This window comes from Andrena cerasifolii, chromosome 3 (genome assembly GCF_050908995.1).
Source record: "Andrena cerasifolii isolate SP2316 chromosome 3, iyAndCera1_principal, whole genome shotgun sequence".
Classification (NCBI taxonomy): Eukaryota; Metazoa; Arthropoda; class Insecta; order Hymenoptera; family Andrenidae; genus Andrena; species Andrena cerasifolii.
In genome coordinates, this window is record NC_135120.1 from 17,980,396 (window position 1) to 18,007,907 (window position 27,512).

At 43.9% G+C, this 27,512-nt stretch overlaps 1 protein-coding gene across 1 annotated transcript; it reads left to right on the forward strand.

Annotated features, from left to right (window-relative positions):
* The first annotated feature begins 1,105 nt into the window (after positions 1 to 1,105).
* On the forward strand, positions 1,106 to 27,235 carry LOC143366889 (O-acyltransferase like protein). The gene is made up of 11 exons (XM_076808316.1): positions 1,106 to 1,626; positions 19,091 to 19,302; positions 20,201 to 20,418; positions 21,769 to 21,860; positions 22,309 to 22,502; positions 23,071 to 23,406; positions 23,487 to 23,686; positions 23,966 to 24,098; positions 24,622 to 24,811; positions 25,222 to 25,364; positions 25,437 to 27,235. The coding sequence occupies exons 1-11, from the start codon at positions 1,371 to 1,373 to the stop codon at positions 26,007 to 26,009; spliced, it is 2,547 nt and encodes an 848-aa protein (XP_076664431.1). The 5' UTR covers positions 1,106 to 1,370; the 3' UTR covers positions 26,010 to 27,235.
* Positions 27,236 to 27,512: the final 277 nt, after the last annotated feature.

Here is a 27,512-nt window from a genome sequence, read left to right on the forward strand (position 1 = left end):
ACGTAAACCCCTTCGTTCGTTCTTTCGTCGGTTCCTTGCCTCTGTTTTCCTCGTTGACAACGATCTCCGGCTGCGAATAAATCTGGCTCTTCGCTCGTGGGAAGTTTCGCGTGGCCAATCTCACCCCTCGCTCTCTTACGAGGTTCTCCGCCTTTTTGCTTCCTTTGCCGACTTATCTCGCGCGCCACGCGCGGCCAAAATTCGGTGCACCGTTTATCGAGACCGATATGTTTACAGAAAAATGTTCTTGACGCTAAATCTTCGCTCACATCCAGCCTCGTGGCACGTTCCCTGCTTCCAGATTTTGTTGACGCACCTATGATCGGTATACTCTCATTTTATACTATAAAGCGGAAAGTTTATGCGTTTCTGAGTGTGTCTGACGCCTAAAAACTTCCGAACGGTAAACTCTGGGGTGATTATACCTGACTGATCCAGACGAACGTGACTATTTTTACAAGAACAACTAAAAGAGAAAAAAAATTGTATAAAATCGGAATCTAAATTCCGAGCGGAGCCGAGTAGTAAAGCTAGCTCTTCATATTCAAACTAATCCATCCCTCTTACAGGCCACCCTGTATATAGAGGAGTATTAGGAAGAGGACGATTAGGATCGCACGGTCTTAGTCACCGGAGGATTATGATTCGCACGGACGTAAAGAGGGATGAGTAACACGCTACATTGCCAGTAGCTAGCAAGCAATAAAGCAGACTTATCAGTTAAAAGTTAGACTCTTGAGTGACGCACGACTACCGGAAGGCTTGTTCCGCTGGTTCGACAGCCACCGCGCTTGGATCCACGGACGCCTGAAAAGAAGGGCTCGGCAAAGGAGCCGTGGAGGTTCCCCGCAGCCGGTGGCCGTCATCTTCGTGGTCCGGCAGACTCGAGGACTCCGCGAGAAGGCGAGAACTCGGATCTTTCTCGGATCGTCGAATTCCTACCACGGTGCCCCGTGGTGCCCCGGCGCGCGGAGCGGCGCGGCGCGGCACGCCACGCTGACACGCTCCCACTTCTCCTCGGCCACGAGAAGGAGAAGACACACATCGGCGAAGCCGCGTAATCCTCTCGTCGCATCGATAAGAGTGCTGCCCATCCGAGCTGGCCGAATGCTCTTACCCCCATCATCGTGCGGCCGGCTCCGGGTAATATATAAATGCACCAGCGATTGACAGACCGTACAGTTCACGTTTTGACGTCTCTTACGCGCTCGTTTAACGCGTGTGCACGCGTCACACATACACAAGCCAGCCGTGGGCAGCACACCACGGTGGACACGTGACCGCGCGCGCGCCACGTGCTTCGGCCCCAAAAGACACGTGTGTAACCGCCGACCAGAGGAGTACAGACCCTCTCCTCCGCCGCCCCGACTATGCGTCCGAACGCCTTTAACCGGGTTTCCGCACCGGCGCGGCCGTCCGCCGTCTTCCTTCATCTTCTTCTTCAGCTTCACCTTCTGCTGCAACGCGGCGCCTCGGCGGCCGTCTCCGCTGCCAAGCCGGAGGCCGTGCTCCTCGACTTCCTCGCGAAACCCTTTGCACCCTCCGACGGAGCGTCCGAGCGGTGCCTGGGGGACAGCGCGGTTTACCTCAGGGAAGTCAGCAAGTACACGCCCTGGGCCCTTCAGAGTAAGTGCAGCATGTCATTCGTAGAAATCCTGGGTAGTGAATAAAGTAAACTTTTAAACCCTTTTTTCGATTATGCGGGCGTCGAAGGAGTAAAGTACCTACCTTGCTTCTTACACGGGATGGATCGGCGTGTAAGGGCTCCAACCCTTCGCCGAGTTAGGGAATGGGGCTCGTAGGGACGGCGAAGAGCAAGGTGACGTTACGCGTCGATTTTCTTCCACCTTGTGGTAGGCTGGTGGAGCTCGCGTGAGTCGTGTGGAATGTCTGGAGTTTTTTGGAGATTTTGTTGGATGATTGTTATTTTGTTAACGGGAAACACTCTTTAGACGCTCAACCAGCGAGATTGAACGATAACACCATCGGTGATTAAAATTGGGAGGAAAGGTAGATAGTGGAAATGTAGAGTGAACGAGGACGGATTTGGCGGTGCCATTTTAAATGGGAGAATGCGTCGCTGGAACGTACCTACTCGTCGAAGGTGCGGAAGTTTTGATAGTAGGTGGATTTCTATCATTCTCTTTTAACTCTGCCTTTAAACTTGAATATTAAGTTCTTCTTAACCCTTTAGCACCCGGCGTGACGTACAGGTCGCATCACTTTCGAGCGTATAGAAAAATCGATAGAAATTTTGAATTTCCACGCGTCTGCGTTCCAATGGCCACCGCGCTCTTCGCAACCCCTTTCACCCCTCCACGTTTGCGTTCTCCTACGAATGTAGATTGGCGGTGACTTTAGGCGTAAGTATTCTATAATTAAAGTCACGAGATGTTTTATGCGTGAAAAGAATAGCTTAACACATTCGAGAGGACACTGTTCTCTCAGTTTATTCAATTATATAATAATAACACCTTTCTGACAAATTAAAGAAAATTAAAAACACTGAAATAGGTAACATGTCCAATGCGGGACAAGCAACTGAAATCCGGGGCGCCGGGTCACTTTATCTCTAATACAACATATCTGTGATCTCCCGAACAAGTTGCAAAGGAATTTCTTTATAAAATTCAGAGAAACCACGATCACCGGGTCCATAGGCTCCCAAACGACAGAGACTTGCGCCCGCTTTAAAAAGAAATGCCACAAATTGACGTATAAAGAGATCAACGTTGTTTGCATTGTGGATTTCAAGATAATACTCGATCGTCTGAAAGATACGCCAAGAATGAAGCCGACTAGCTAGCCGGACCCAACATCAATCAGCGGCGGCGTGATAAGCGCAGTAATCGTTGCACTGCGTAGCAATTTTATCTAACAGAATCTCACTAAAATCCAGCACCTCTGAAGTGTCTATTAAATAGATGAACGACGCTCGGTTCCCAGTAATGAAAATCGTCAGCGCGTGCCGAGAATCCCTCAACATTAACGGACGTATTCATAAAGCCTGCATAAAAGTTTTCTCAGAAAAGTATCAGCTGCCGATGCTCCTGTTCAATCCCACTGAACTTTTATATCCCCGAGAATGTTTTGAAGAAGCGATCTCGCCTGTTTCGGCGTATCGTTCCTTCTTTTAAGATTTTCCGGACCTGGCGGGGCGCGGGAGAGACGGCCGCGCGGAAGAGGCTGCGTAGGGGTCGTAGGGAAACGCGGGGAAGAGGTGCGCCGATGCCAGGGAAGAACGGCCGATCGATCGACCGTATCGCGGAGAAAACACGCGTAATACGCAGAGGCGAAAGATAAAAAAAGGAACAAAGAGAAGGGAAGACGCGACGCGTCCGGCTAGGGGTTCACAGCCACGGGATTGTTGACCGAATTATCGGGCGAGTTCGACGCGCATTGTGGACACGTTGCGGGCTCCCATGACTCCCTATCGAACGAATCGAGAATATTCCAAGAGATTCCAGCGTCGCCCGCGAGAAAAAAATGTAACGCCAATTCGAGCGAAGAGAAGAAGCACTGTGGCCAGTAAGCAGCCGGGAGCGCGGATGCTCGCGGAACAGAGCGTCGAGCGAGCCTCGAAGACGTGTTGTTTCACCGCGAGCATTATCTTCGAAGCATACGGCCAGTAAAATGCCTGAATGTCCGGCGAAATAATTGCACAGTGGCGGATAGATGTTTAGCGAACGTGCATTCCGGCGGCCTTCGGCGGACTTATCTACTCTTTGAATTGTAAAACTTGGCGCGATTGATAGCAGAACGATAGAGTATTATACACCAGAGAAAAACTCGAGTATATTTTATGAAACGTTAACATGCCTGACCTCAGGCTTGTTTGTACACCGCTGCGAGATTGTCGACTTAGAGATCGAGGAGTTAACCGGTGAGCGGGGATGCGTCTTTTCGCAGCCACTTGGAATCCTCGCGATATGCGGCCGCGAATTCGCGAAACGCTGGGCGAAAATTCAATGGATATATCCACTGTTTATATAACAATTCCTGATGTAAAGGAACCTTTGGGAATATTAGAATAGAACAGTGAGTCCCAACTTGTGGGTCGCAAAGTGTTTTCTGGGGGGTCGCCACGGTTTTTCGGTTTTTTTTTAACGATTAGTTACCCACGCCCTATTTTATAACATGGTTACTTGCGCGTTGTAATTTTTACATCGCGATTTTATTGTTCCTTTTTTTTTTTAATTTTTACCAGTTCTTTGTTTTATTTGGTAATTGGTATTCTGAAGTTTTTCAAGTTAAGAATACGACTTTCCTTTATAAAAACGGAAGGTTAATATTATTAAGTTAGAATTATATTCTGAAGTAATTATTTTTAATTTGTTTTCTTTAGCTTATTAAGTTTAGGGGGCAGGTTAATTGAGTATTAGAAAAGGGGAGCGTGACTGAAAAAAATGTGGGAAATGCTGGATTAGAAAGTACATTTAATTCTGTCCCATTAATTCTCAAAATTGCTCGCAACGATATTTCGTTTGAAGCTGACTTTACTTATGCTATTAATACTCCAAGGCTCTCAATTGCAGTAATCGAACGTAACGCTTTTTTTTATCGCTACCGCGACGGTTCGGGCGGAACTGACTAAATCCGAAATAAGGAAAGAACGACACCGCGTGTACGCATACTCCGCAGCAATAAAACGTAATCGACGACGTCCTACCAGCTTTTCCTCCGAAGAAAAATATTTTCGCCGCACCGGTTGTAATAACGGTGCCGATAACGATAGTCTTCAGGGACACGCGCTTTCGCGAGCCCTTTTCAGCTAATAACGTTCAACGTTAGAAGTAGGTAAGTACCTGGTTTAGAAACCTCCGCGCTATTAATCTACTGTACCTTCGATTTACAGTTCACTGTCACTTAGAAAGCATAGGGGACACAAGAGTAAAGTGAGCCTTGGGATAAAGTGAACTTCTCTAATTATTTATTTGAAAATAGAATATATTTACAAATTTTGGTAACATAACAAATTTGTATAATATAACGACGATAATTACCTACGCAGATTCAGGTATTAAAAAAAATGTAAATTCATTTAAATGGTTCTAATAAAGTTAATTTAATAATTGTAGCCATAATTAAAACACAAATTTCTTTCCAGCTCACTTTACTCCATACATCGTTTTGGCTTTTTCTTCTCAAGTTGAATTTTAATATATTCTAAGTTAATCTGAAGCATTGCTGCTCGCAACTTTTCAATAATAGTAATGTTCAAATTATATTATAAATTTACTCAGACACATTTTCATCGAAAAGAAAAAACAGTTTGTTCAACTTTTCTAGGCCCAGTTTATCCTGGCATCCCCTACCTGTTCAATAAACGATTAGACGAACCTAGACGAAGAATCTTAACTTCTCCCGTTGCTCTGGCGTTGGACCTTCGACGTTGTTCGCGGAAGGCTCGTCTGTGGGGCAGATATCCCCGATGACACGTCGAAATTTGTATTCCTCGACCAGTCAGTAGGTGACTCGATCGATCCTCTTCCCCGCGAGGCCTGCTTCCACGCCAGCGGCGGTGCCCGGGCGTTTTTTCGGACGCCTGTGTTGGGTTTCGGTTGCCTCCGATGACGGATGTGGCGAATCGGTTTCGTGGGTTGCTCAATTGGTTTCGCAGGTCAGTGAACCCGCCGCCAGGAGCTCCCAAATAGAAAGGGAGCAATAGAAATCGCGCGATGAAACAAAAAATACCGTTCGAGCGATCTGTTCGGTATCTATTGGCGCGTGATCGCATTTCCCACCTGATAACCCATCAATATGCTGAGAAAACGCGATACAGGAGATCCGGGTCGCCTGTATCGAGTCAATCGCTTCTCGGCTACCAATTCTTACAAGATCGGGCAAAAGAATTGATAACTTTCTCCCGTGAACTTGGAAATATTGCAACAATCAGATGGACTATCGTCTCGTGCTTCGATTCCAAGCGATATTTCCATGCCCTCTCGATCGCCATGTCCAGCGACACCGATAACCAATAATAATAATAATTAAACAACAATTAATAATAATAATTAAACAACAATTAATAATAATAATTAAAATAACAATTTGTACACTACGGGGCTAGTTCCGTTTACATAAATAATAATGATTATTATTATTAGTAGTATACAAATTGTACAGTAATAAAAAAATATGTGATGTAATATCCAGATACAAATTTCGTCGATGCAACAGCTCTCGGTTAATCGGTACTTTTATGCACAAACTATATTTGTTCGCTAAGTTTGAAATCCCGTTTATAGGATCAGCATGCGCTACCCTTGTTGTTAATCTTTAAGGGGAGGTTCCGGTCTAGAGCCCATCAGAATAGGTGATCTTTAGGAATTAATTAAAGGAAAACTGCTATATATAATTTAATGGAACTTTTTGCATTGTATTAAGGATGTTTTAAATTATGGAAATATATTTTTTGTTTTATAATTAATCATTGCAGACCGCACTGAGGAGTCGTTAAAGTCGCGGCGTCAAAAAATTCATCCAAATCGGTGGGACCTGTATCTTCAAAAGTTATTATCCGATTCGAATGAAACTTTTTTTATTTTGAAGAATATACTTCTCGCTAGGCGGAGGAAACCGGAAATATTACAAAAATGACATTTCTTAGAAAATAACAACACTTGAAGTTTGAAATCACTTTTTCACTATATTTTTCGTCCTTTCAACGCCTTTAAAAATTATAAATTTTCAACTTTTGTATTTTTTTCTGATTTTCCCCCGAGCTAGAAGTATATTCTTCAAAATAAAAAAGGTTTCAGTCGAATCGGATAATAACTTTTGGAGATACAGGACCCACCGAATTTGAGAACACTGTTTCGAGAAAAACGCGTTTAAAGTTTTACGTCAGCGCCAAGTGGCCGGTTGTTTCCCCTGCATTTGCCGCTACTCAAATGCCTATAACTTTGGAAATTTTACGAATTCCAAAATATCCTTTAAAACATATATCCCTAAAAGGTTGAACATTCGCAAAATGAAATAAAAAAAAATCGATTTTTAGACCAGAACCTCCCCTTAAAGGATCGGCAAAGCCCCCTGCGGGGCTTTGAGTAAGCACACTGCTTAATAATGAATTAAAACATAAATACATATACGTGTGTGTTCGAGAGGCTGTGCAATGATAAATAAATATAATAAAATAATTCCTGAAACAACACAAAAATACCAATAATAAATAAAACAGTTTAAAATTTTTAAATAATATCTACTGGTTGCAAGTGAACCAGGGCACTCCTCGTGAAAAGTGTCCCTCGGGATCAACCCTTAATCGATTACGGCAGCCTGCCTGTGGCCTCTGCTTCTATGCAAAGCGATTTCGCGGTTCTAGTACGTGGGTGAGAGCTCTTTCACCTCCAGCAGCTATTTTTAATCCGCTCCGTAAATTAGACGGCGGATTCGAGTGACTTTTTCCCGCGTTTGGAATACGTGGCCCACAAAGGGTGAACGATTCTTGCTGACATTTAAGAAGAAAGGAAGCCAAGTGTGTAGGTACACACTGGGTGAAAGGAACACCGACTGCGGGCGCGCTCCCGTGCACACGGGCACACACGAAATGAAAAATTTGGGAACTCCTTCGGAACATAGAGATTTCGTTTTAAACGGTCAGTGACCGGCGGCTCGGTCGGTCTCGGTACCGATCGCTCGCCTGTCCAGCTGCTTTCGCGTGGAAACGTTTCTTCGACACCATTAGGGCTCCCTTCAAACGTTCGCGTTGCATTAGATTCTGGGTTTTCGATGACGGATAGGGAACGCGGATATTCGGCATTACTCGTTGCTTTGAGAGCAAAAATGGGCGCACTCAGTATTCAATCGCGGTGGGAAGCGAGTTTGAAGGGATAAAAATGTTTTTAATGCAAATTCAACAAGGTGAAAATTCATTAGGCGATTAGAAAGATTTATTTAAAGAATGAAGTCCAGTTTCCTTTTCATTTCACAAAGCTCTCCAGTTACTTCAGTCGTGGTTCCATTAATCTCCTTTTGCCTTTTTCTTTGAGGAGTGGCGAGGCCCAAAATATGGAAAATTATTTTTTCCAATGCCTCATTCGCACTTGCAAGAATTTTGTGCTTCCTTTCAATTCATTATTCTTTCATACAATTTTAATTAAATCGGAATAAGGTAATTAGTAAGGTAGTTATGCTGTATGATCCCTCTTCGTAAAATCTTACTAGGTATCTACGCGACAGAGTAGGTATTTTGGGGGTGAAGTGTTGGAAATGATAGAAGACGAGGTCTACTTGAAAAGATTTCAATGCGCGGTGACTTCAACTCCTGCAGCGAGGTGCGCGCTGCGTCCACGATCGCGTCACGTGCAAAAAGAGTCTTTGTAAATAAATATTACGCCGATTCAATCTGAACGAGCTATATAGGAAACTGAGTAACCGAGCACTGAAGCCTTTCAGATCTTCGAAACTAGTAATTCAGGACGAAGAAGAAAGACTCTGTAATAAAAAAATTAGTAACTGCTTTGCAAACACCGTGACATTATTAACTGACAATTCTCATTTTTGTTTCACGCGAAAGAGATTAATTAAATTTGACTAAACGCGGCAAAGTAATTTGTAAAAACGGAAAACTAAGCCAAGGAATGCAAAGGCGTTGGCGAAGGTAACCGGGGCTTGTCGAAGCGTCGCGAAAATTTCTATCTCCTTCGGGTACTTCCGGAGAACAGTGTTGGGCAACGATAAAGCGCAAAGAAAGTTGGAAATACATATATCGGCATTGACCTCGACGCGGACCTTGCCAATGGACAGATTAACCGTTATCGGTATCTGAAAATTAACCGAGTTTCCTTCGTTGAATTACGTGATTCAACAATCCCAGCCTCACGTAGCGCCATTTGTTATACTTACTCTGCGATTACGTGCCTACTGATGTCTACTACTCGCTTAGGGTCAAGTTCCAATGCTACAACGGCCAATTATCGTCGAAACTGTTCTTCATGGAAACTTCATGGAGTTGAGCAGCACGTGCTTTCCGACCGCGAGCATCAGAAAGCTTCCGCCCCCCTTGGCAACCATGATTGCTCCACGTCTCTGCTCTTATAAATAGAAATCGAACCTCCTTACCTCGTCGATCCGTTAATCCATTATTATTACCAATCTCCTGTAAAGTCTTCGCCGACCAGCCGTGGTTCAAGGACTGTTTCATTCTTGGATCGTTGGTTTTTAGTAGACGTGTTGCATTTCTTGGCTAAAGTTCTCCTTTTACGGTCACCCGTGCCCCGTGGATTCCGGGAAGGGAGCTATGAATTTGGTTCAGAGAGAGGAACATAGTTATTGGTGACAGATTTTATCAATATAAATTTCGCAAATATTTTGGAATCGCCTGATCAGTATAAATTTGCCAAAAAAAAAATTATTAAAATTGAAATGTATTTCTCAGATATTTCCCACGTAATAGAAATGAAAAGCGAGGTTTCGTTTCTTTTATTTTCTATATTGGGAAGGGGTGTTTAAATTAACCGAACCCTAGTTTACTAAACTACTCTGTGGGTGACGTTGTTGCTGAAAATTATGATTTTAACTGTATGGCGCGCAGACACCCTCAACAAAATTCCGGGAAGGTTTCGCAAAATTATTTACTACGAATCGAGTATTTTATACGCTCGAAAATGGTGTGAAGGGGTTAAATTATTCCTCGACTCAGATGGAGAGAGAGCGCATGGTTTCTAGGGATTGTTAATTTGTTGTCGTAATTTTTACGACAGTGTAGTAATCTAGGCAGGGCCAGCGCGGGGGTGGTGGGCGCCCTCGTGCAAGAAAATGTTTGGCGCCCCCTAATTTTTTCCACCTCTTCTCTAGTTAATATGTTTTGCCTTTACGCAGTACAAAATAAAAGAATTAGATTTCGGCTGGCGCCCTTATGCGACACTAGGGTGTGTAAATTTTTTGAATGTTTTAATTTTAAAAACGATTAGTGAGAAAACGGTACAATTTCAGGTTTAAAATTAATCACTACCTTTCAACTTTCTGTAATACATTATTTACCTAGTTGGAGTTTCATTTGAAATTATAGAAAAATACGAAAATTATTTAAATTATTAAAAAAAATTTAGTAGTTGATATGAACCGCAACAGAAGCAAACAAGTTGTCGCTTCTTTGGTGGACTTTGTTAAATAGCATTCAATTTACTACATAAATGACATACGGCTAGATCTCTTGCTAAAGTTACATATATTTTCATTTTGTACTAAATACACATTTCCATATATTTTCATGTGAATGTAATGAGCACTAATTGCCACATATTTTTATTTTCACTTTCATGCTTTTATGTAAGCAAGACTCACTTTAAGCAGTATACGAATATGTAGTTAAATCTTAATTAATTTTCACTTTTTCCAACTGTGCTTTGAAGTAGCTAAACCTCACTCAAATCAATTTCTGAAGATAGTTTCAGATCGAGGGTTAAAAGCAGCATTACTTTGTCACTATTCATCCTAAATTTTTGAAAAATTTTAAATTTACCAACAAAATTGACGCACCCTAATGCGACACATAATTTGCGTTCTGAAGGCGATTCTCTAGTCTTCGATTTATACGACGCTGTAGTACCATTTGGAGCTTTAACATCGTGGCTCTGTTTATACAATCCTTTTTGTAATCGAGTTAATGAAGCCGTCGATTGCGACGTAAGCGAGTTACGATGGCGGGAAACAAAACACTGCCTCGCCCGCAATGAAAAACAACGCCAGCCGCTCTTGTTTTCAGCTCGTTTTAACTACAACCATTAGTACACGATAAATGGACATTTGCGCATTTTGATAGTGTCTATCAAACATCGCATTAATTGCATAACGTTCCGCAGCTGATAGAACGATAGTTTACATATTTTGGAAATAAGGAGGTTGGCGAGTTTCGTTCAGATGCATAAATTGCTTCCATTTTCATTTATCTTATTTCGTAAGAACCGAGGATCTATGACATACAGTGGAGAGGAGGACCTATGACATATAGTTTGAGAAAACCTAGATAGTCTCTTCCACCGAGTGGCGCTTCCACCTCGTAGGGGTTGATACAGTTGGGGGCCAAGGGGCTCCCCTCAAAATTAAATCCTGAGCGCGCCACTGGCTTGATAAATATCTTAGCTTCGCAAACCCAGCAAATATAGCTTGCCAGAACTTTATTCTGCATTTTCCAATTATCTTTTGCGAAGACTCAACCCCTTCAAGGTTGTGCCTCGAATAAATGGCCATTTTTCCTAAGTTTCGAATCTATCTGGCTTACGAAGGCAACAGCTTTGAGCAACCCTTGCAGAAGGGTGGCATTGCGCAGCCAATGCGCATACATCTCCGCACTTGTCAAGATCTATCAGCCTCCGTACCACCCGCGACATCCGAAATTTCGCATCGAAATTTCTATCCCCGATTACACGGGCTCCTTAAATCCATCGTGCACTCGATAAATCCAGCTGTTTAACTTGGCAGCGCAGACGGAGAATAAAGAAAGCTTTGCAGTATCTGCAGCCTTGGAGTAATCTGTAAGCGTGGCCGAGGGGTTAAAAGTATCGGCACCGAACGGAGTGTTCACGGGCAACGTGCTTTCGGTATCGCGGCGATTATGAAAGTACGTCCTTGAACGGTGTCGGCGCCGACGTGGATGAGTCCGCGATGGTGTAGAATTGAATTTCAGTGATGCAACATCGACGACATTGGTCGGTACAGGGCGAAAATCGAAGACGGACGGGGTGACGGGGGTAATCATTCGCGATTACAGTTACGTCACGATCCTTGGCTTCTGCCGAGTCTTCTTACACGTGTTTCGTACAAATACTCTCGTTCTCTGTGTTTTTAGCGACCTTACACGCGGCTGTGCCTCCATGTCTGCCGGAAGAGCTTCGGGATAACCCCCGGGGCAGATACGTGCACCTGAAATGGTCCCCGATAAACTCCAGAGACCCCCAATTAATATAAATAAACTTGTATCGCCTCGAGAAACGTCGATACCAGGCCACTTCTTAACTCTTCCACGTTCCTGGAAAAGCGTAGGTACAGTTTCTCCCGTCCGATTCTCTCCATCCCTAAGATTCATTCGCTCTCTCGTCCACTGCACAGTGCAAATATTAATTTCCAGAGCAGGCGCGCTGTTATCGATTCAATAGACCAAATTGCCCCCGCTCGGACGAAAGGGGAGGGAACACAATTCGAGGTACAAGCCACAGGGTACCTCGGTGCTCCCTAGGTGGTCCTTTCTCGTACGTAACCACGCTCGCGCTCGCACCCAAACTTTCTTGCCCGAGGAGGAAGCCCCGCGGGTCGTCCGGTGATGTCACGAGGAAACGTGCAAAGATAGAACTAGAGGAGCCCGCGAATAGAAACGCGAGTCTTTCGAGGGAATCGGTGAATCGGTATGTGCGTCATGTGTCGCACGCGAACTGGGTCAACAAGGAATAACGTCGGTGCCGATGACCGTCCTTGTGTATTGGAGCCGGTCTTTTTGCTCGCTGGCCGATGATCAATCGATCTTTCCTCTTTCCGTCGCGCTGCACGGCTCTTAGGCTTCCTCCACACAGGCTGCAGTTCGAATCGGACAGTATTAATCGTTAATCCGGGAACCTACGAGCCTCTTGCGCCTGACGAGGGCCATCTTCGTCGCATCGTTCCAATAATTCTAACGTCCCACTTGTTCATCAATCCTGACGCCTGGTACCTAACAGTTGCCACGAGACGATTGCCCCGACGCTTTTCCTCTAACACCAACATGTTGTTCTCCATTTACGGGACCATAGTTGGAGACCTATTGTCTCGATAAGCCTCCCGCAAGATTCGATAGCGCTATCTATTTCTGTCCAGAGTCAGAATATGGTACGGGCGTACTTGTCTATGATTGTAGTGTTATTGTTTGGTATATTATTGACGAACGATCGTCTGACGAGTCTCTCATTGATACAGCGATCGCCGCTCGTCGTTAATGATGTAGCGAAGCGTCGCATCCCGGTGAATTATTCGAAGCGTGGTACGTTGTGCGAGGAATATTTTTGGAATTAAGGAAGCGGGGGCAGCTTGCATCGGAAATTTTTCGGGGGAACGGTCAAGGTGCTCCGATCGGCCAGAGCAGTGGCACAGCAGCGGGAACGTTAAATGACTTTTTTTTTGCTAGCCATCCCGTGTCCCATTTCCACGAATCGAACGCTCGGGGGCCCGTTGTTGCGAAACTGGGCATGAACAATCGGGGACCAAGGTGCGCGGCGCGAGCAGTTCAAGGCTGGTCGATTGCAACTACCTTGCCAAAAATCGAAAGTCGAATACTGAATGCCTAATGAGGCCCCGCGAAGACCGCGATTTACATAATGAACGTCAGCGGCGGGATTTACAACTGCTAGATAATTGACGAGGCCCACGGACCGCCGTTTCGTTTTTCAACCACTATATCGCAACGTTATTTTTAAATGATTTTTTTTACCTGGATCCTCGGCTTCTTATTTAAATAACCGACGAGCGGAGTGAGTCACGCGATCGGGGCTCGTTCCATTGAATGTAGAAAACATTGCCAGGTGGAACGGACCAAACAGAACTACGCGGCAGACGTTTCTCTGGCCTTCGTTCTGCTATAAGTGTAACGGCGTGGGCGACGCGTTTAATTGCCCGGAGAATGCAGCTCGTTATTAAGAAATCCTCAGCGTTTTGCGAACCATTCGAGATTAGGGAATTCAGGATGAAAGGGTGACAATTTGTTGACGATCTGTGTGCCAGCTACCCACCAGCTGATTTCGAAGCTCTGTACCGTTCCCAATGCGTAGAATATCGCGGACACAGTGGAATATCACTGTTTCTTCAATTACAGAAATAGCCTACCTTCTCTGCGCAAAATAAATACCTTTTTTCCCAAAGCTGGCTTACAACCTATGTTTTCCCCTGAAAATATTATATCCGAACAAGAACTCTGCAGATCATTGGCTTCTAATATTGAAATTTGTAAAAGTTACCATTTTTTGAAGAGTTTCTTCGATTTTACTGGACGCATGGTAGTTTAGAATTATTTTCGCAGAAACTGTGATAAAAGTCCAATGATAGAACTATTGGAGTACATTCTGGAGACCTTGAAATTGATCCATGATTTTTTTCGTAACGATTGGATCTTTTAGATGAGAATGGCAGCGGTTCGAAAATTGCTCCGGGTGTAAGCCACCCAGTGTGTCAAAAACGAGGAAAATTGATCGTTCTAGTGAATGGAAGGGTTAGCAGTTCGTTCGGGGGACAGCCGCGTTGTTTAGACGCGCATTTCCAGTGAATTGGCATTTCTAAGGTCACGAGTTCGTTTGCTCCCCCTTGGGTATCTGCATCGATGTCATCGATGACGGCGCAGAGAGCGCTCTGCCTATCTAGCGAGGACGTTTTTTCGATGGGCTCGAGGAAAATTCTGTACCTAATCGAGCATGCGAGACGCGGCTGACATTTGACACGTTGATCCTTCGTGATTTTACGCCTGAGACGATTCTGTATGCGTATGCATCGCTGGATCTATTGCGCTGTTTGCGTTCATCCAGAGGAGGAATATTTCGCGGCGGTGAGGTGACATTGTGGCAGGGGTCGGCAACTGCAGTACCCGCGGGGACTTAAGGGTACTACTTAGGCAGCGCGTTTTTGTCGAAAATGAAGCATCTGTCTTTCATTTAATTGCAAAGAAAGAAATTGAAGCTGAGACTTACTTTTTGGCTCGATGCTTATGAACATCGTAACCATTAAGAAAACGGGTTTGCTTAGTCAAAATATGCATTATATAACTTTCATTATAGAAAATTCTTTTTAACGAATTTTCTTTCGTTTTGTAGAGACTTTAAGGAGGCGAAAGGAAATTCAGCGAACTGGTTGTAATTGAGAATACCTCTGGTTCTGCGCGGGATCTGTAGAAGGTGGAGAATTATGGAAATGACAGCTACGAAACGGCGAATTTTCCAAAAGGGCGGTTTCGGTAGACAGACGTGAGGTTTTAGTTTCTTTTCATAAAGAATAAGGGTTTGTATTAACTTCAATTTAGGCTCAGGCCGAAACCACACATTTTTTTAACGTGCTTGAATTTGATTTGAATCGATCGGGACCTCCGTTTTTTAGTTATCACTGTAAAACAAAAGATACATCTTTGAAAAGCCTCTTTAATGATCATATAACTATAATGCATATTTTTAACTAAACAGACAGGTTTTTTAAAGCTTAGTACCCTGAAGAAGGGCGAAAAAGTTGTACAATATACAGTCTTTATTTGTAGAACAGTCATAGAAATTTAATAAACAAACATACATACACTTTGGTGGGGATAAAGACAGCCAGCGCAGATAAACCAAGTGCACAACGTGCATGCGGTACGCTAAAGCCATTGTGATTACAAATTTACAGTATATTAATATTCATATTAGGTGGCGGAACCTTTCCAAATTTTTCCACCCCTTCAAGTATGAAACAAGAACGACCGCATTCACTTTTTCAGTGTAAACTTAATAAAGTTTACTTTTTAAAATTGAGCGATTTTGTCTCAAGCCAGGGGGAGGGGGGTGCAACTGTCCCCTGTTGCCTCCCTCTGCGAACACCCATGGACTATAAAAATTGTCATATTTAGATACCCAGGGAGCCATATGTTGCCAACCCCTGCACCATGGTCCTCCATTTTCCTACAATCGGGGGCAAACAGACCCCTAATAACTGTCTCCCTTATCAACACCCTCTACACCCTCGGGTCCCCTTAAAGAACAACGAACTAAAGCCATGAGACATTTCTAGCAATGGTACCAATACAGATTCTTTCATTGGGATAATTCATGCAGGCTTCAGCGTGAAACATTGAAGCTGCATCGGTCCCACGCGCCTCTCAGCCGAAGCTCGGTAATAAATCCCGGCGAGTCAACGATCACCCCAAGGCCCCAACGGGGCGAGCTAAAAGACACTCGCGTTTCCACGAACCGCGGGGTCGTTCCCCGGCACGGGACGCGGAAAGTTTTAGTCTGCGCTGATCCTTGAGCGGAATGCGTGGTCGCGCCCGCGTTCCTTCGCCGACACTCGCCGCTAAAGCGATTCCGTCCCGTGTTGTTGCCCCGGCGTGCACTTTTGCGATTCCACTTTTGCGCAACGCCTGCGGCGTTTATGTAACTCTCTCTCTGGCGCGCTTGTGTTTACACGACTATCAGTCCGCTTCGTCTAGATAGTTTCCTTTTCTTCGCTGAACGCCGCGCCGCTTGTTGCGTTTCGATTGCGTCGCGCATAATCGAACGCGGGCCCCCCTCCGCCCCCTTCCGCGCCCCCATACCCCCCGTCGCAATTGGTATCGGGCATCGGCCACCAACAAAAATCCATACCGATATGGCAGCCACGATTTTTCCCGCTAGCGGAGCCCCTATCGGCCGACCCGTTTCGCAACTTCGCGCTAACATACCGCGCAATTCGCGCGCGTAATCGCGCCCGGGCGACAGTCGCGGGAGAATCTCTCGGTGATTAGGGGATTCTGATTTTTTTTTTAAGCTTTCCAGGTTGCGGGGGAGTGAAACGGAGGTAGCAGGTAATATTTTGCTTCTGCTGCTTTTGGGTTTGGATAAGAGACGTGTCTATGCTAGATATGAATAAGAATTGTTACGTCGAAAATGTAGGCATAGTTCTGAAGATACGCAGGAAAGTAGGGGTGGTAATTTAAAGGAAATTAAAATTAAAGGAGTGATAATTAAATAGAAAAATTTAAGGGTTGAAAGACCAAAACGTAGCGGATAAATAAAATTCTCTGACACTTCTATTTTCCGGTCACCGAGGTTCCATGCGCAAGGGGTGGATTCGGTTTGATCGAAAGGAACCCACCTTGAAATCGAAGGTCGATAAGCCTTCTAGAACTACTTAGGAGGGAGAAGGAGAGATTAATGGATTGGATAGGCTGCGGAGCGCACTGTAAACAAATTACGGCTTCGCTTTACAGTCAAGATACCACCAGCCAGGTTCCCTTCCCTTTCGTAACGCACCCGAGCTCATTACTTATTAATGATACTTCGCCTCGAGATCACCGTCTGAATTACGCATTGCTCTTCATCTTGCGACGCCGTTTTATCCAGCGGCCGTTCGTTTCCAATCACGTTTCGAAGTCAAGGTGGGCGTCTGTTGTGGGGCATCTGGTTAGGACGTTAGGTGTCCGCTAATTTCCCCCCGCTCACCTGTTCGCCGTTCAAAAGAGCGAAACCCTCGGATCTGTATCTTTAATATTTATTGTATATCTATAACTGTGTGTGACGGATATTTAATCGAAATGAGGTTCTTGCAGCGAGAGGGGTGCAGCTCCATATTTACCAAGTTTGAATAAATTAGAAAAAATTGTTTTTTAAAATTATTGCTTTGACTTAACGTTAAAAAGAAAGCACTAATTGAAAAATATATTTTTTCACAGAATAAGTAGTGGTTACTGAGTTGATAAGTTTTTATTTCTATTTTTGGCGAAAAAATATTGTAATATAAAAATAATATTATTAATATTTATATATTTAATATTGATATTGATATTAATATTTATATATTTAATATTGATATTGATATTGATATTGATATTGATATTGATATTGATATTGATATTGATATTGATATTGATATTGATATTGATATTGATATTGATATTAATATTAATATTTATATATTTAATATTGATATTGATATTTATATATTTAATATTGATATTGATATTGATATTGATATTGATATTGATATTGATATTGATATTAATATTTATATATTTAATATTGATATTGATATTGATATTGATATTGATATTTATATATTTAATATTGATATTGATATTGATACTGATACTGATACTGATACTGATACTGATACTGATACTGATACTGATACTGATATTGATATTGATATTTTTTTATTTGCAATAAATCACTAATTTGTTATTGGATTCGCACCAAACGATGCACCAATAAACGATACAGATTTTTTTTCAAACTCAAAGTCAAAAACAGTGAAAAATAGATTTGCACCCCTGCTGCTCCAAGCTCCTCAAATCTATTGTCCTTCTGAAGGTGTAGGTACTACCTAACGACTTCGTCCAGTCTTAATTATTAGATTCTCGGTTGCGGGAAGCTTGTACTAGATAGAAAGAAAGATGAAAGGCGTCATAGAGTAGGTATAGAGAATGGTTTGAAAGGTTGATGGGAGTTCGTTGCTACTGGGGAATTTCAATTTGTCTGAAAATGAGCAGTGCTGTTATCACCTGTAATATTGAGGACAGAAGAATTCCTTGACGCCTCGGTTGTTCGCGGCGGAACGTTAACCGGTTCCATTGGGTTTGTTATAAAGAGATTATTAAATGCCAAAGCGAGCGGCACGTGCCCGCGGGATGCCGCGATCCTCGAATACTAAAAACGTCCACTCGCATCCATTAGCATTTTAAGCAGCTCTGAGCTCCGTCCCGTTTCGGTCATTAACCACGGGATTCCACGATCCGCAAACTACGCGGTATCGATCTACAGAATTCACTGTATCTACTTTTCTCTTACTTTCGTTGCTCTATATCCTGAATGAGACTCCATCTCCTCCTGATTAATCTCGAGTAATCTTGCGGTTACAAGCACAGACGTTGATAATTGACAGGTGCATAGTCCTCTGACCCATATACAAGTCAGCACACTGTCGGTGCAGACCTGGGCGGCGAGCGCAAAGAGGGCAATCTACTATGATATGCCAGGATTTTTTTCTCTGGACTTAATGAAAGATTTTTATGCCGAACTTTTTACTGTATATTTATTATCACTTAAACTATTACTACAATTTTTTCTGCTTGAAAATATGAAATAAAGCTGTCGTCACTGCCAATGAAAGCCGACCACCCCGAAAAGAAATGGCTCGATTTGTTGCCACGATTCTGTTTGTAGGCACCTACTGTTCATCCGAAATAAAAAATTCAAAAAGGTTCCTAAATTATTCGGGCATGACCATCGCAGCTAGCAGATTTGGATTGAAATTTAAAAAATCCTTGAAACGAGTCCACCGAATTCCACTAAACAGTAAATCCTGAAAACAGTTGAAAAAAATCGCACGTCCCAGTAGAATACCCCCGTTAAGCGTATAGATGAGACGAGTGGTGGATAGAACAGTGCAAAGACAGTCCTCTGAATTCCAGTGTACGACTCGTCCGTGAAAATTCCATCGGGCGTAATCACGGGTAATTCCAAGCAGCTAGGCAATTACGACGAGTGCCTGCGAGTAAGGAGCGGGCATGGATTCACGGGGAAGGCCTGCAGTGCCATGGTGCAATTCGACATCGCGGAGGACGACGGTCAGCCACGGGAACGCGACCTGGGCGATCTCTTCCTGAACATAGTCATCGCGGCGGTGAGTGTGGCCCGCTTCACATATACCGCCCGTATCATCGAAAACGGTGTACTCCCAGCTGAGCACACTGTATTGCCTCAGATGCAACCGCTTCCTCCTTCAGCGTGATATCGCGCTTGAACCCGGATCCATTTAACACCTTATCGGTCATTCTTCGCGAGCATTATCACCCACCGATCTTATTAACGATTACCGTTATCGAGCTTCACGAGATTTTCTATCTGTCTACTCCGACTTCTATTATTAACGTTCGCTAATGCAAGTAGAAGTTTAGCTTCGAAGGTGGTGTTAGTGATTTCTTTCTATCTCCTTAATTCTCCTTTAGCCAAAGCTATATGCCTCGCGAGGGAAGTTAGGCGACCCGGAACTCCAGAAAATTATGCAACTTCGTGCGCAAGCAGAGAATTTCATGCGTAACATAAACCTAGTTTTTCTGAAAAATATGCAGAGTTTTCTTTATCGCGGAATATCTCAAGAACGGTGAGAGGTATCGAAAAGGAGTTTAAGCAAAAGTTGCGTCTTTTTTCGAGGTCTGCAATATTGCCTAGAAATAATTATCGAAAGATCCATACTTTCCAAGTTACCCCCACCACCAATCCTTAATTCGATAATTATTTCTAGGCGATTTAGTAGATTTAGAAAAGAAGAGGTAACTTTTGTTTAAACTTCTTTTCGATATCTCTCACCGTTCTTCAGGTATTCCAGAAAAAAGAAAATTCTGCATTTTTTCAAGGGGTGCTTTCATCCCCGGATGCCGTATAGTGGCACCAACAAAAAATAGGCTTATCTTCCGCATCAACTAGTCTTGCGCAGAAAGTATGCGGAATTTTCTGAATTTCTGCCTAACTTCCCTTGCCAGCCGAAGGGTGAGCACCCATTTAATAATAATATGTTTCAGGGTGCGAAATGGACGTCCGGCAAAACGGTGATCTACGAGTGGATGTGGTGCGTGCCGTCCAGCTGCAACCACACGGAGATCCAGGAGGCCCTGGAGATCGTGCTCGACCCCCTGAAGGTCGAGGGTCGCGTGGACATGGTGGTGAACGTTTCAGAGAGCTCCTGCCACACCGCGGAAACGGATCGACCGGTGTTCGACGTAACCGACTGGGCCTATATGTGAGTATCGTTATCGCGTTGCAGCGTCCGCGATTTTCAGCGTAAGTAGAGACACTGGCGCGTAGTTGTTTGCCGGAAGACCTTGAGGACGAGGCTAAATTTTGCAGCAGGATCGCTGCTGCGACCTCGGCGGTCCGGAGTTTATCGTATTTCGAGTGGCGTGATGTCTCTGACCCTATTGTTTGTCAGCTTGCGACACACATCACACGATCAGCCGCGGATAGTTTTGTTATTTCGCCTGTTTCACTCCCCCCTCCCCGGACAGTGGCGATCGAAAAAACCGAAGCGATGCGCCGATGCTAGTAATATCGAGATAGTAGACCGAACTGTGCACTTTGTTGCGCATTTTTCGGTTCAAGACGATGAGCTTCCACCGGGGCATGGAAATATGCGTCATTCAGTGAATACTCATTTAGTTCATGAAGGAAGAATACTTTGGAATATTTTGAAGGTGCGATTTTACTATAATGAGGCAAAAATCTCAGTAACAACTAAATGTAGGTGACGGAAATAGTTGCGAGAGATGGGATTTTTGAAAATATATCATGAAACTTGTTTCACGAGAGTCTGATTTCATGAAAGTAATAACAAAATAACAAAATAACAAAATAACAAAATAACAAAATAACAAAATAACAAAATAACAAAATAACAAAATAACAAAATAGCAAAATAACAAAATAACAAAACAACAAAACAACAAAATAACAAAATAACAAAATAACAAAATAACAAAATAACAAAATAACAAAATAACAAAATAACAAAATAACAAAATAACAAAATAACAAAATAACAAAATAACAAAATAACAAAATAACAAAATAACAAAATAACAAAATAACGAAATAACGAAATAACGAAATAACGAAATAACGAAATAACGAAATAACGAAATAACGAAATAACGAAATAACGAAATAACGAAATAACGAAATAACGAAATAACGAAATAACGAAATAACGAAATAACGAAATAACGAAATAACGAAATAACGAAATAACGAAATAACGAAATAACGAAATAACGAAATAACGAAATAACGAAATAACGAAATAACAAAATAGAATTGTTTTATGCGATTAAAGTCTCATCTGAGACACGATATTTTTGTCTCATCGTGGATTTGCATCTTAACGATGGGGCTCTTGAATTGAGATACAGGAAGGGAAGAAAAACGTTCCAAACTGATTGAACGCAAGTCCTTCGTTAGTCAAATCCATCGTTTTTCGACCACTTTTACAATGTCTTGCCTCTACGCTGCCTCCTTAAACAAGCCTTTGTCTTACTTAGCATGCCAACTGACTTGCAAAACACGTTGATATGGGTCGTGTCGAATTTCATTTCAGATCGATTCTGGCGGTATTCGCGGTGATCATTATCGCCAGCACGAGTTACGACATCGCTAAGCAAGGCCATCTGAGCACGCTGAACCGGAAAGGTGGGTTGCTCACTCTCTGTTACATAAAACGAGGAGTTCTCGGCAAATTTCGCGGTAGCTTATCGATGCATCGCGAAACGGTGCCGCGGGTCGATCGGATCGCTAGATAACGATTATTGGCCGTTCACGATAAGGATCAGTGTTAAGGACACTCTGTTTGTCTTGGACAAGTGTTTATCGATTCGTACCGATTCTGTTTGCCTGGTCGCCGTTTCTCTTGATTGACCTACAGTAATCTACACTCTACAGTGATCGGCTGGAAACAAACATATTTATATTTACCATTTAATGTACAACAGGGACTTTCTTCTTCCCCGACGTTATACTCCCATTTTGCTGGATTTCCCAGACTACATTATTTAGACTGTTGCGCAGCGATAACTTGCTATCGTTGCAACAAAGAATATCGTTAACTCGCAGAAATATATAATCCGTCGCGTCTGTCTAGATACGAGACACGCTCTCCTGACTTCGTTCTCCGTTTACACGAACGGAAGGAATCTCTTGAGGACGGAAAGGCCCAGAGATTCTATCAGGTGTCTCGACGGACTGCGTTACATCAGTATCTGCTGGATAATCTACGGCCACACGCATTATTGCGAGATCGTCGGCGTTAAAATGAACCTCAGCGAGGTGTCACAGGTGAGCAAGGATACTGGGCGATTCATTTTTAGTGCCCACTTCCCATTGACGCATCCCCACCTCGACCGCACCCTCTTCGACAGATGAAATAAAACTGCCGAACCCAGAGGCACCGAAGAATCTCGACGGTCTCAAACTTTTCCAATCGCGATTCCCATTTGTAACACTCAAATAACTTGCGACCACCCCTATAAGGTAAGGTAAACATCCCCTTCCCTTTATTTATGAAAAATCAGTGTTACATCATTAATATGTAGAATATGGCAATGTAGCCATACGCAAATAAATAAAATTGTTAAAAATCGTTAACTAAATATAACAGTGGCGACCCACCAGAAAACACTTCGGTAGTCGCAGGTTGGGATTCACTGTAAGAAAGAATCGTATAAACCTAGCCCAAGTTCTCTTGACTTACTAATATAATCTTTTAACGATTTCGCGAACTCCACGTGCCTAATCCTAACACTTAGGCACAGCAAAAAGGTTACTCGAGTCGAAGAAACCCCTGAATTTCACATTTCTATTTCTAAAATCCCCATAAAAATGTGGCAATCGTTTAACATTTAAGATGCACCTAAACTGGACCAACATGCTGGTGTTGAACGCGAACATAGTGACCGATACGTTCTTCCTCATAAGCGGGGTACTGATGGCGTACACCGCGATGGCGAAGAACGAGAAGGACCCAAAGGGACGTTTCGACGTGGTCGGCCTCTACCTTCATCGCTACTTGAGACTGACACCAGCGTACGCGATGATGATCGGCTTCTACGCCACGCTTTTCTACAAAATCGGATCCGGCCCACAGTGGAACCTCTGGGTCGGCGAGAACCGAGACTACTGCAAGGAGAACTGGTGGGCCAATCTTCTCTACGTCAACAATTACGTCAACCTGCCTAGAATCGTACGTATTGACAAGAAGATTCTTTAACGATATTTCAACGAACTTCTGCGCTTGCAATTTGTTTTCTTTTCTGTTTCCAGTGCATGTCCCAATCCTGGTACCTGGCGACCGACATGCAACTGGTCTGGCTGTCACCGATTTTCTTGTATCCCATGCTGAAGTTCACTCGGGAAATCTACTTCTGCCTCGTGTTCGCCTTTGGCCTGGCCACCTCCGTCCTCATACCGTTTTTAATAACATTCTGCATGAAGCTCACTGGCACGATGCTCTATTACAAGGAGTGAGTGTTGAAATTTATGAAACATCACCCATCTGCCTTTCTCTCCCTTTCTCTATCTCTCTCCACCTCGCGACGTCTGATTTGTTTCGCACGCGATCACTTGCTCTTCGAGATCCCTCGGTTCCTCTTCGTTTCTCGTTTGAAAATATGCGCGAAAGCGTTTTATACTATCTCTGAATCTTAACCCTCGATTGGCAGCACGGAATATTCGCGGTACGGTAGGGTAATTTTCATTATAATTAAAAAGCAATTATTAATATTCTTTGCTTTCGCGTTCAGCCCCACAGCAGTGGCCGACGTCTACGTGCAGATTTACACGAGGGTCTACAGTAGATACGGGGCTTACATCATTGGACTCGCTCTTGGTTACATTTTGTACAAGACACGGACACGGGCTATAAAGATACGTCCCGTAAGTACATATTTCTAGAAATATTTCAGTGTACCTCATCGTTTGTGTCTGTGGTAGTAGGTACATAAAATAATAATATTCCAACTACCGCAGCCTATTTTCATGCTGCGAGCAGTGGCGGATTTAACAGGGCGGCCGATGAGCAGGTGCCACCTGGGCCCCTGCTCGCAAGGCCCCATTAGGGCCCCCTGCTCAACGAAAATTATGATTTTATCCAAACTATATTTTTTTCTGTATTATTACACTGAGCCCGTTTTCAGTAAACTACCGCTTTAGTTTCTCGAAAAATGGGCCCCTGCTCAGAAGGCCCCCCTAGGGCCCTGTGTTAAAAAATAATGATTTTATCTAAGAACTTTTTTCTATACTTTTCTGTACATTTACCCCCTTTTCTGTACATGTTCCCTTGTTAGTCTGGTGGTGCGAAAAGAAAATCTTTGCGACGAAACCCTATGCCCACGGGCTTTACCGAAAGTCACGTTACTTCTCTTCAAAGCCACCGTTGTTAATCCACCCTTTTCTTCAGGTTTACGTGACGCTAGGGTGGCTGGTTGCTGCTATCTCTGGATTCTTCGCGATCGCTGGTCCACGATGGATGTACTTCGACGACCATCCTTACGATAGGCTGGAGGCAAGCTTCTACGCAGGATTCCATAGACAAGTTTTCGCCCTGTTCGTCTCCTGGATCATCTTCTGCTGCGTTCACGGCTACGCTGGTACATTCATATTCTCTTATAAATACAAACTATCTAAATATACATGATTCTGAATCAGAGTACTTAGAATCCACAAATTTTCTTACATTCGTTAAATAGTGTAACGAAATGTCTTTTCTTACTATACCTCCTTGTACCTTTACCAGAAAAGGATCATAAACTCTTGCACCGACATAATAGGGTAATTCCGGGGGAGATGGCCATTGTATCGTTGCCTATATTTTAAATAAAGCAGCGAGCATGCCATAGAACGAAACTTTAATCTTCTGTCTACATATCTCTTAATAACAACAAACGAAAAATCATTATTTAATAGACAAATTTCACGAATGAAAAAATCTGTCATTGGTCATCTCCCAGGATTATGCTAATTAATTTTTCGAGGTCTCAATTGTACATCCTCGCTCAAGGTTTCCTGGGTCAGTGTCTTTCATGGAAGGGATGGGTCCCCTTCAGCAAGATCACCTACAGCGCCTATCTGTGCCACTACCTGTTCCTGCTGACAGAGGTTGGCTCGGCTCGAACTCCTGGAATAGTATCCACAATGTCAATCGTAAGTACCACGCGAGAAGCTCAACCGAATCCCAGAAATCAAAATGCTCACACCACTGGTTGAATCTCCCAGCTTCGCAGCTTCTTCAGCAACCTCTGCCTGACGGTCCTCCTCTCCGCCCTGTGGACCCTCTGCTTCGAGATGCCGTTCATGACCTTGGACCGCACGCTGCTATCCCGCCGCGGCAGGCAATCGAAGCTGACCTCCAAGCCGAACCAAGGCAAGCTGTTCGGCTCCACCGACTCCAGCAAGGAGATCTACCGACCCACGGAGGAGAGGTCGACCTCGATCGCGCCGATCTGCGACGAGGGCTTCAATCGCAACTCCAGCGAGGACAGCGTGTACGACTCCGCCGGGAGCGTGAGCTACCCGCAGGGGATCTACGAGTCCGGCTCCTCGCAGGACCTGAAGAGCTCCAAGGACGACATGTGCCCGTTCATCTTCGTGATCGGCGGCCCGGAGGGCAACGACTCCTGGCCGAAAGTCAGGAACGTCCACCAGAACAACGGCTTCGACGGCGACTCCGACGACGTCTCGCAGTCGAAGATGGAGGGCGGGATGGACCGGGGGTACGTGTCCATACTGAACGAGGACTCCAGCAGGAACGAAGGCTCCATCGAATCGGACAAGATGAATGGTAGTTGATGGAGCGGCTCGTCCAACAGCGTTCAACAAGCTTGCGGGTCAAGTGTTAATTTATACCGGGTCGGGGGGGACGTTGTGGAGTGTGCCGTAGACGCAACCGAGAAAGGGCCGGGGAAGGACGATTATTGGAACGTGGAGACGGCGAGGATCCGCTGGAACGAGCTTCTGATAGTGATGCAGGGACTCGTACTGATAATCATCGAGAGCTTCGTCGAGCATCTCGTGCGGGCCTTCTCCTGGCGGGGGTGTTGAGTATTCTTCTTGTAGAGACGTTGGTCTAACGCGTTGATCGCCGCGGGGCTTAATGTAGCTTACGAGATATTTAATCTGAGAATTTCGCCGAGCGTTTATCTTGTAGGAGTGGAGATTAGCGAGGGGTAGGATTAGCGCAGGCCTTGAATGCGCAGAAGTCCTCGCGCAAGGGTCGCGGAAGAGGAAATTCTTTTTATAAAAGAGACGTAGAGATAAGCGAGACCGTCAACGACGTTGAAATTACTATTAGATGTTACTTAAGTGCCTTTTCAGGACGGATCCGCGGGTTTCCGTCTTCGTTGAGCCGGCGAAACGGTAGCAGTAACGTTGTCTTTTATTAATCTGGGGGAACTAGAGCGCGTATTATGAATTCAGAGGGAAATGTGCCTTACGTAGACGCGTTCAACTTATAGTTCGGGGCCATTATTTAACAATTAGCTAACCATATACTAGTAATATCGCCCGAGTAGTTATTTTTGTTTGTGTTTTTCTTTTTATAAACGGTTGTTCATTGTTGTTGTTTCGAGATGTAGGGGCGAGTCTAACAGAACCTATTAACTTGTTAACCGATATTTATGCGAGGAGTAGTGTTTAAGCTATCCAGTGCGCATTTTTCGAGGATCAAACAGGCGATGCACTTTAATGAAACGCGAACAGTATTAAAGTATTAATCCTCGCGACCGTGCGTTACGAGTCGAAGCCGGGGGAATTAAGAGAACGGAGGCAGAAATTAACTCTTCACTTAATTATTGGATCCGCTCCAAAATGAAATAAGTAGTCTTTAAGTTTAGCTGTCCTATGGATAAGGTACACGGTAGATGTAAACTAATACCCTTTGCGAGCACAATCGTTTTAGTAGTAAACGTAACGTTGAGTATTTTTCTAACTGCTAACTATAAGAATTTAATATAGTGTAATATACTCGGCTGACGCGCCAAGAGCTTTTATTTGAAAAAGAAGAATTGTTCGATGAACCGTCTTATTTCTCCACTGCTCCTCCGAAGTATTTTATAAGGTTCTCTCATCTCTGTTCGCGTTTGCGCCTCTTTATATCTGCGCAGGACTAGAATTGCAGCAAGCGGAATGGTAAAATAATTAAATAAATGGCCCACGAGAAGACAGTTGGCGTTCGAACGAAGAGTGAAGGGAAGAGAGATCATATGGGTATCTCGAGTTAATAGAAGCAATGGGAGGACGAAGAAACGAGCTCCTAATTCCAAGTTAATATGGCACCGGTGCTCGTGTCACTGT

What these genes read in the sequence shown, in the direction of transcription:
- LOC143366889 (XM_076808316.1), top strand. Translation starts at nt 1,371, where the DNA reads ATGCGTCCGAACGCCTTTAACCGGGTTTCCGCACCGGCGCGGCCGTCC. An exon ending in TGAACATAGTCATCGCGGCG is followed by an intron (nt 19,303 to 20,200) that starts GTGAGTGTGGCC and finishes AATATGTTTCAG; the next exon opens with GGTGCGAAATGGACGTCCGG. An exon ending in ACGATGCTCTATTACAAGGA is followed by an intron (nt 23,687 to 23,965) that starts GTGAGTGTTGAA and finishes TTTCGCGTTCAG; the next exon opens with CCCCACAGCAGTGGCCGACG.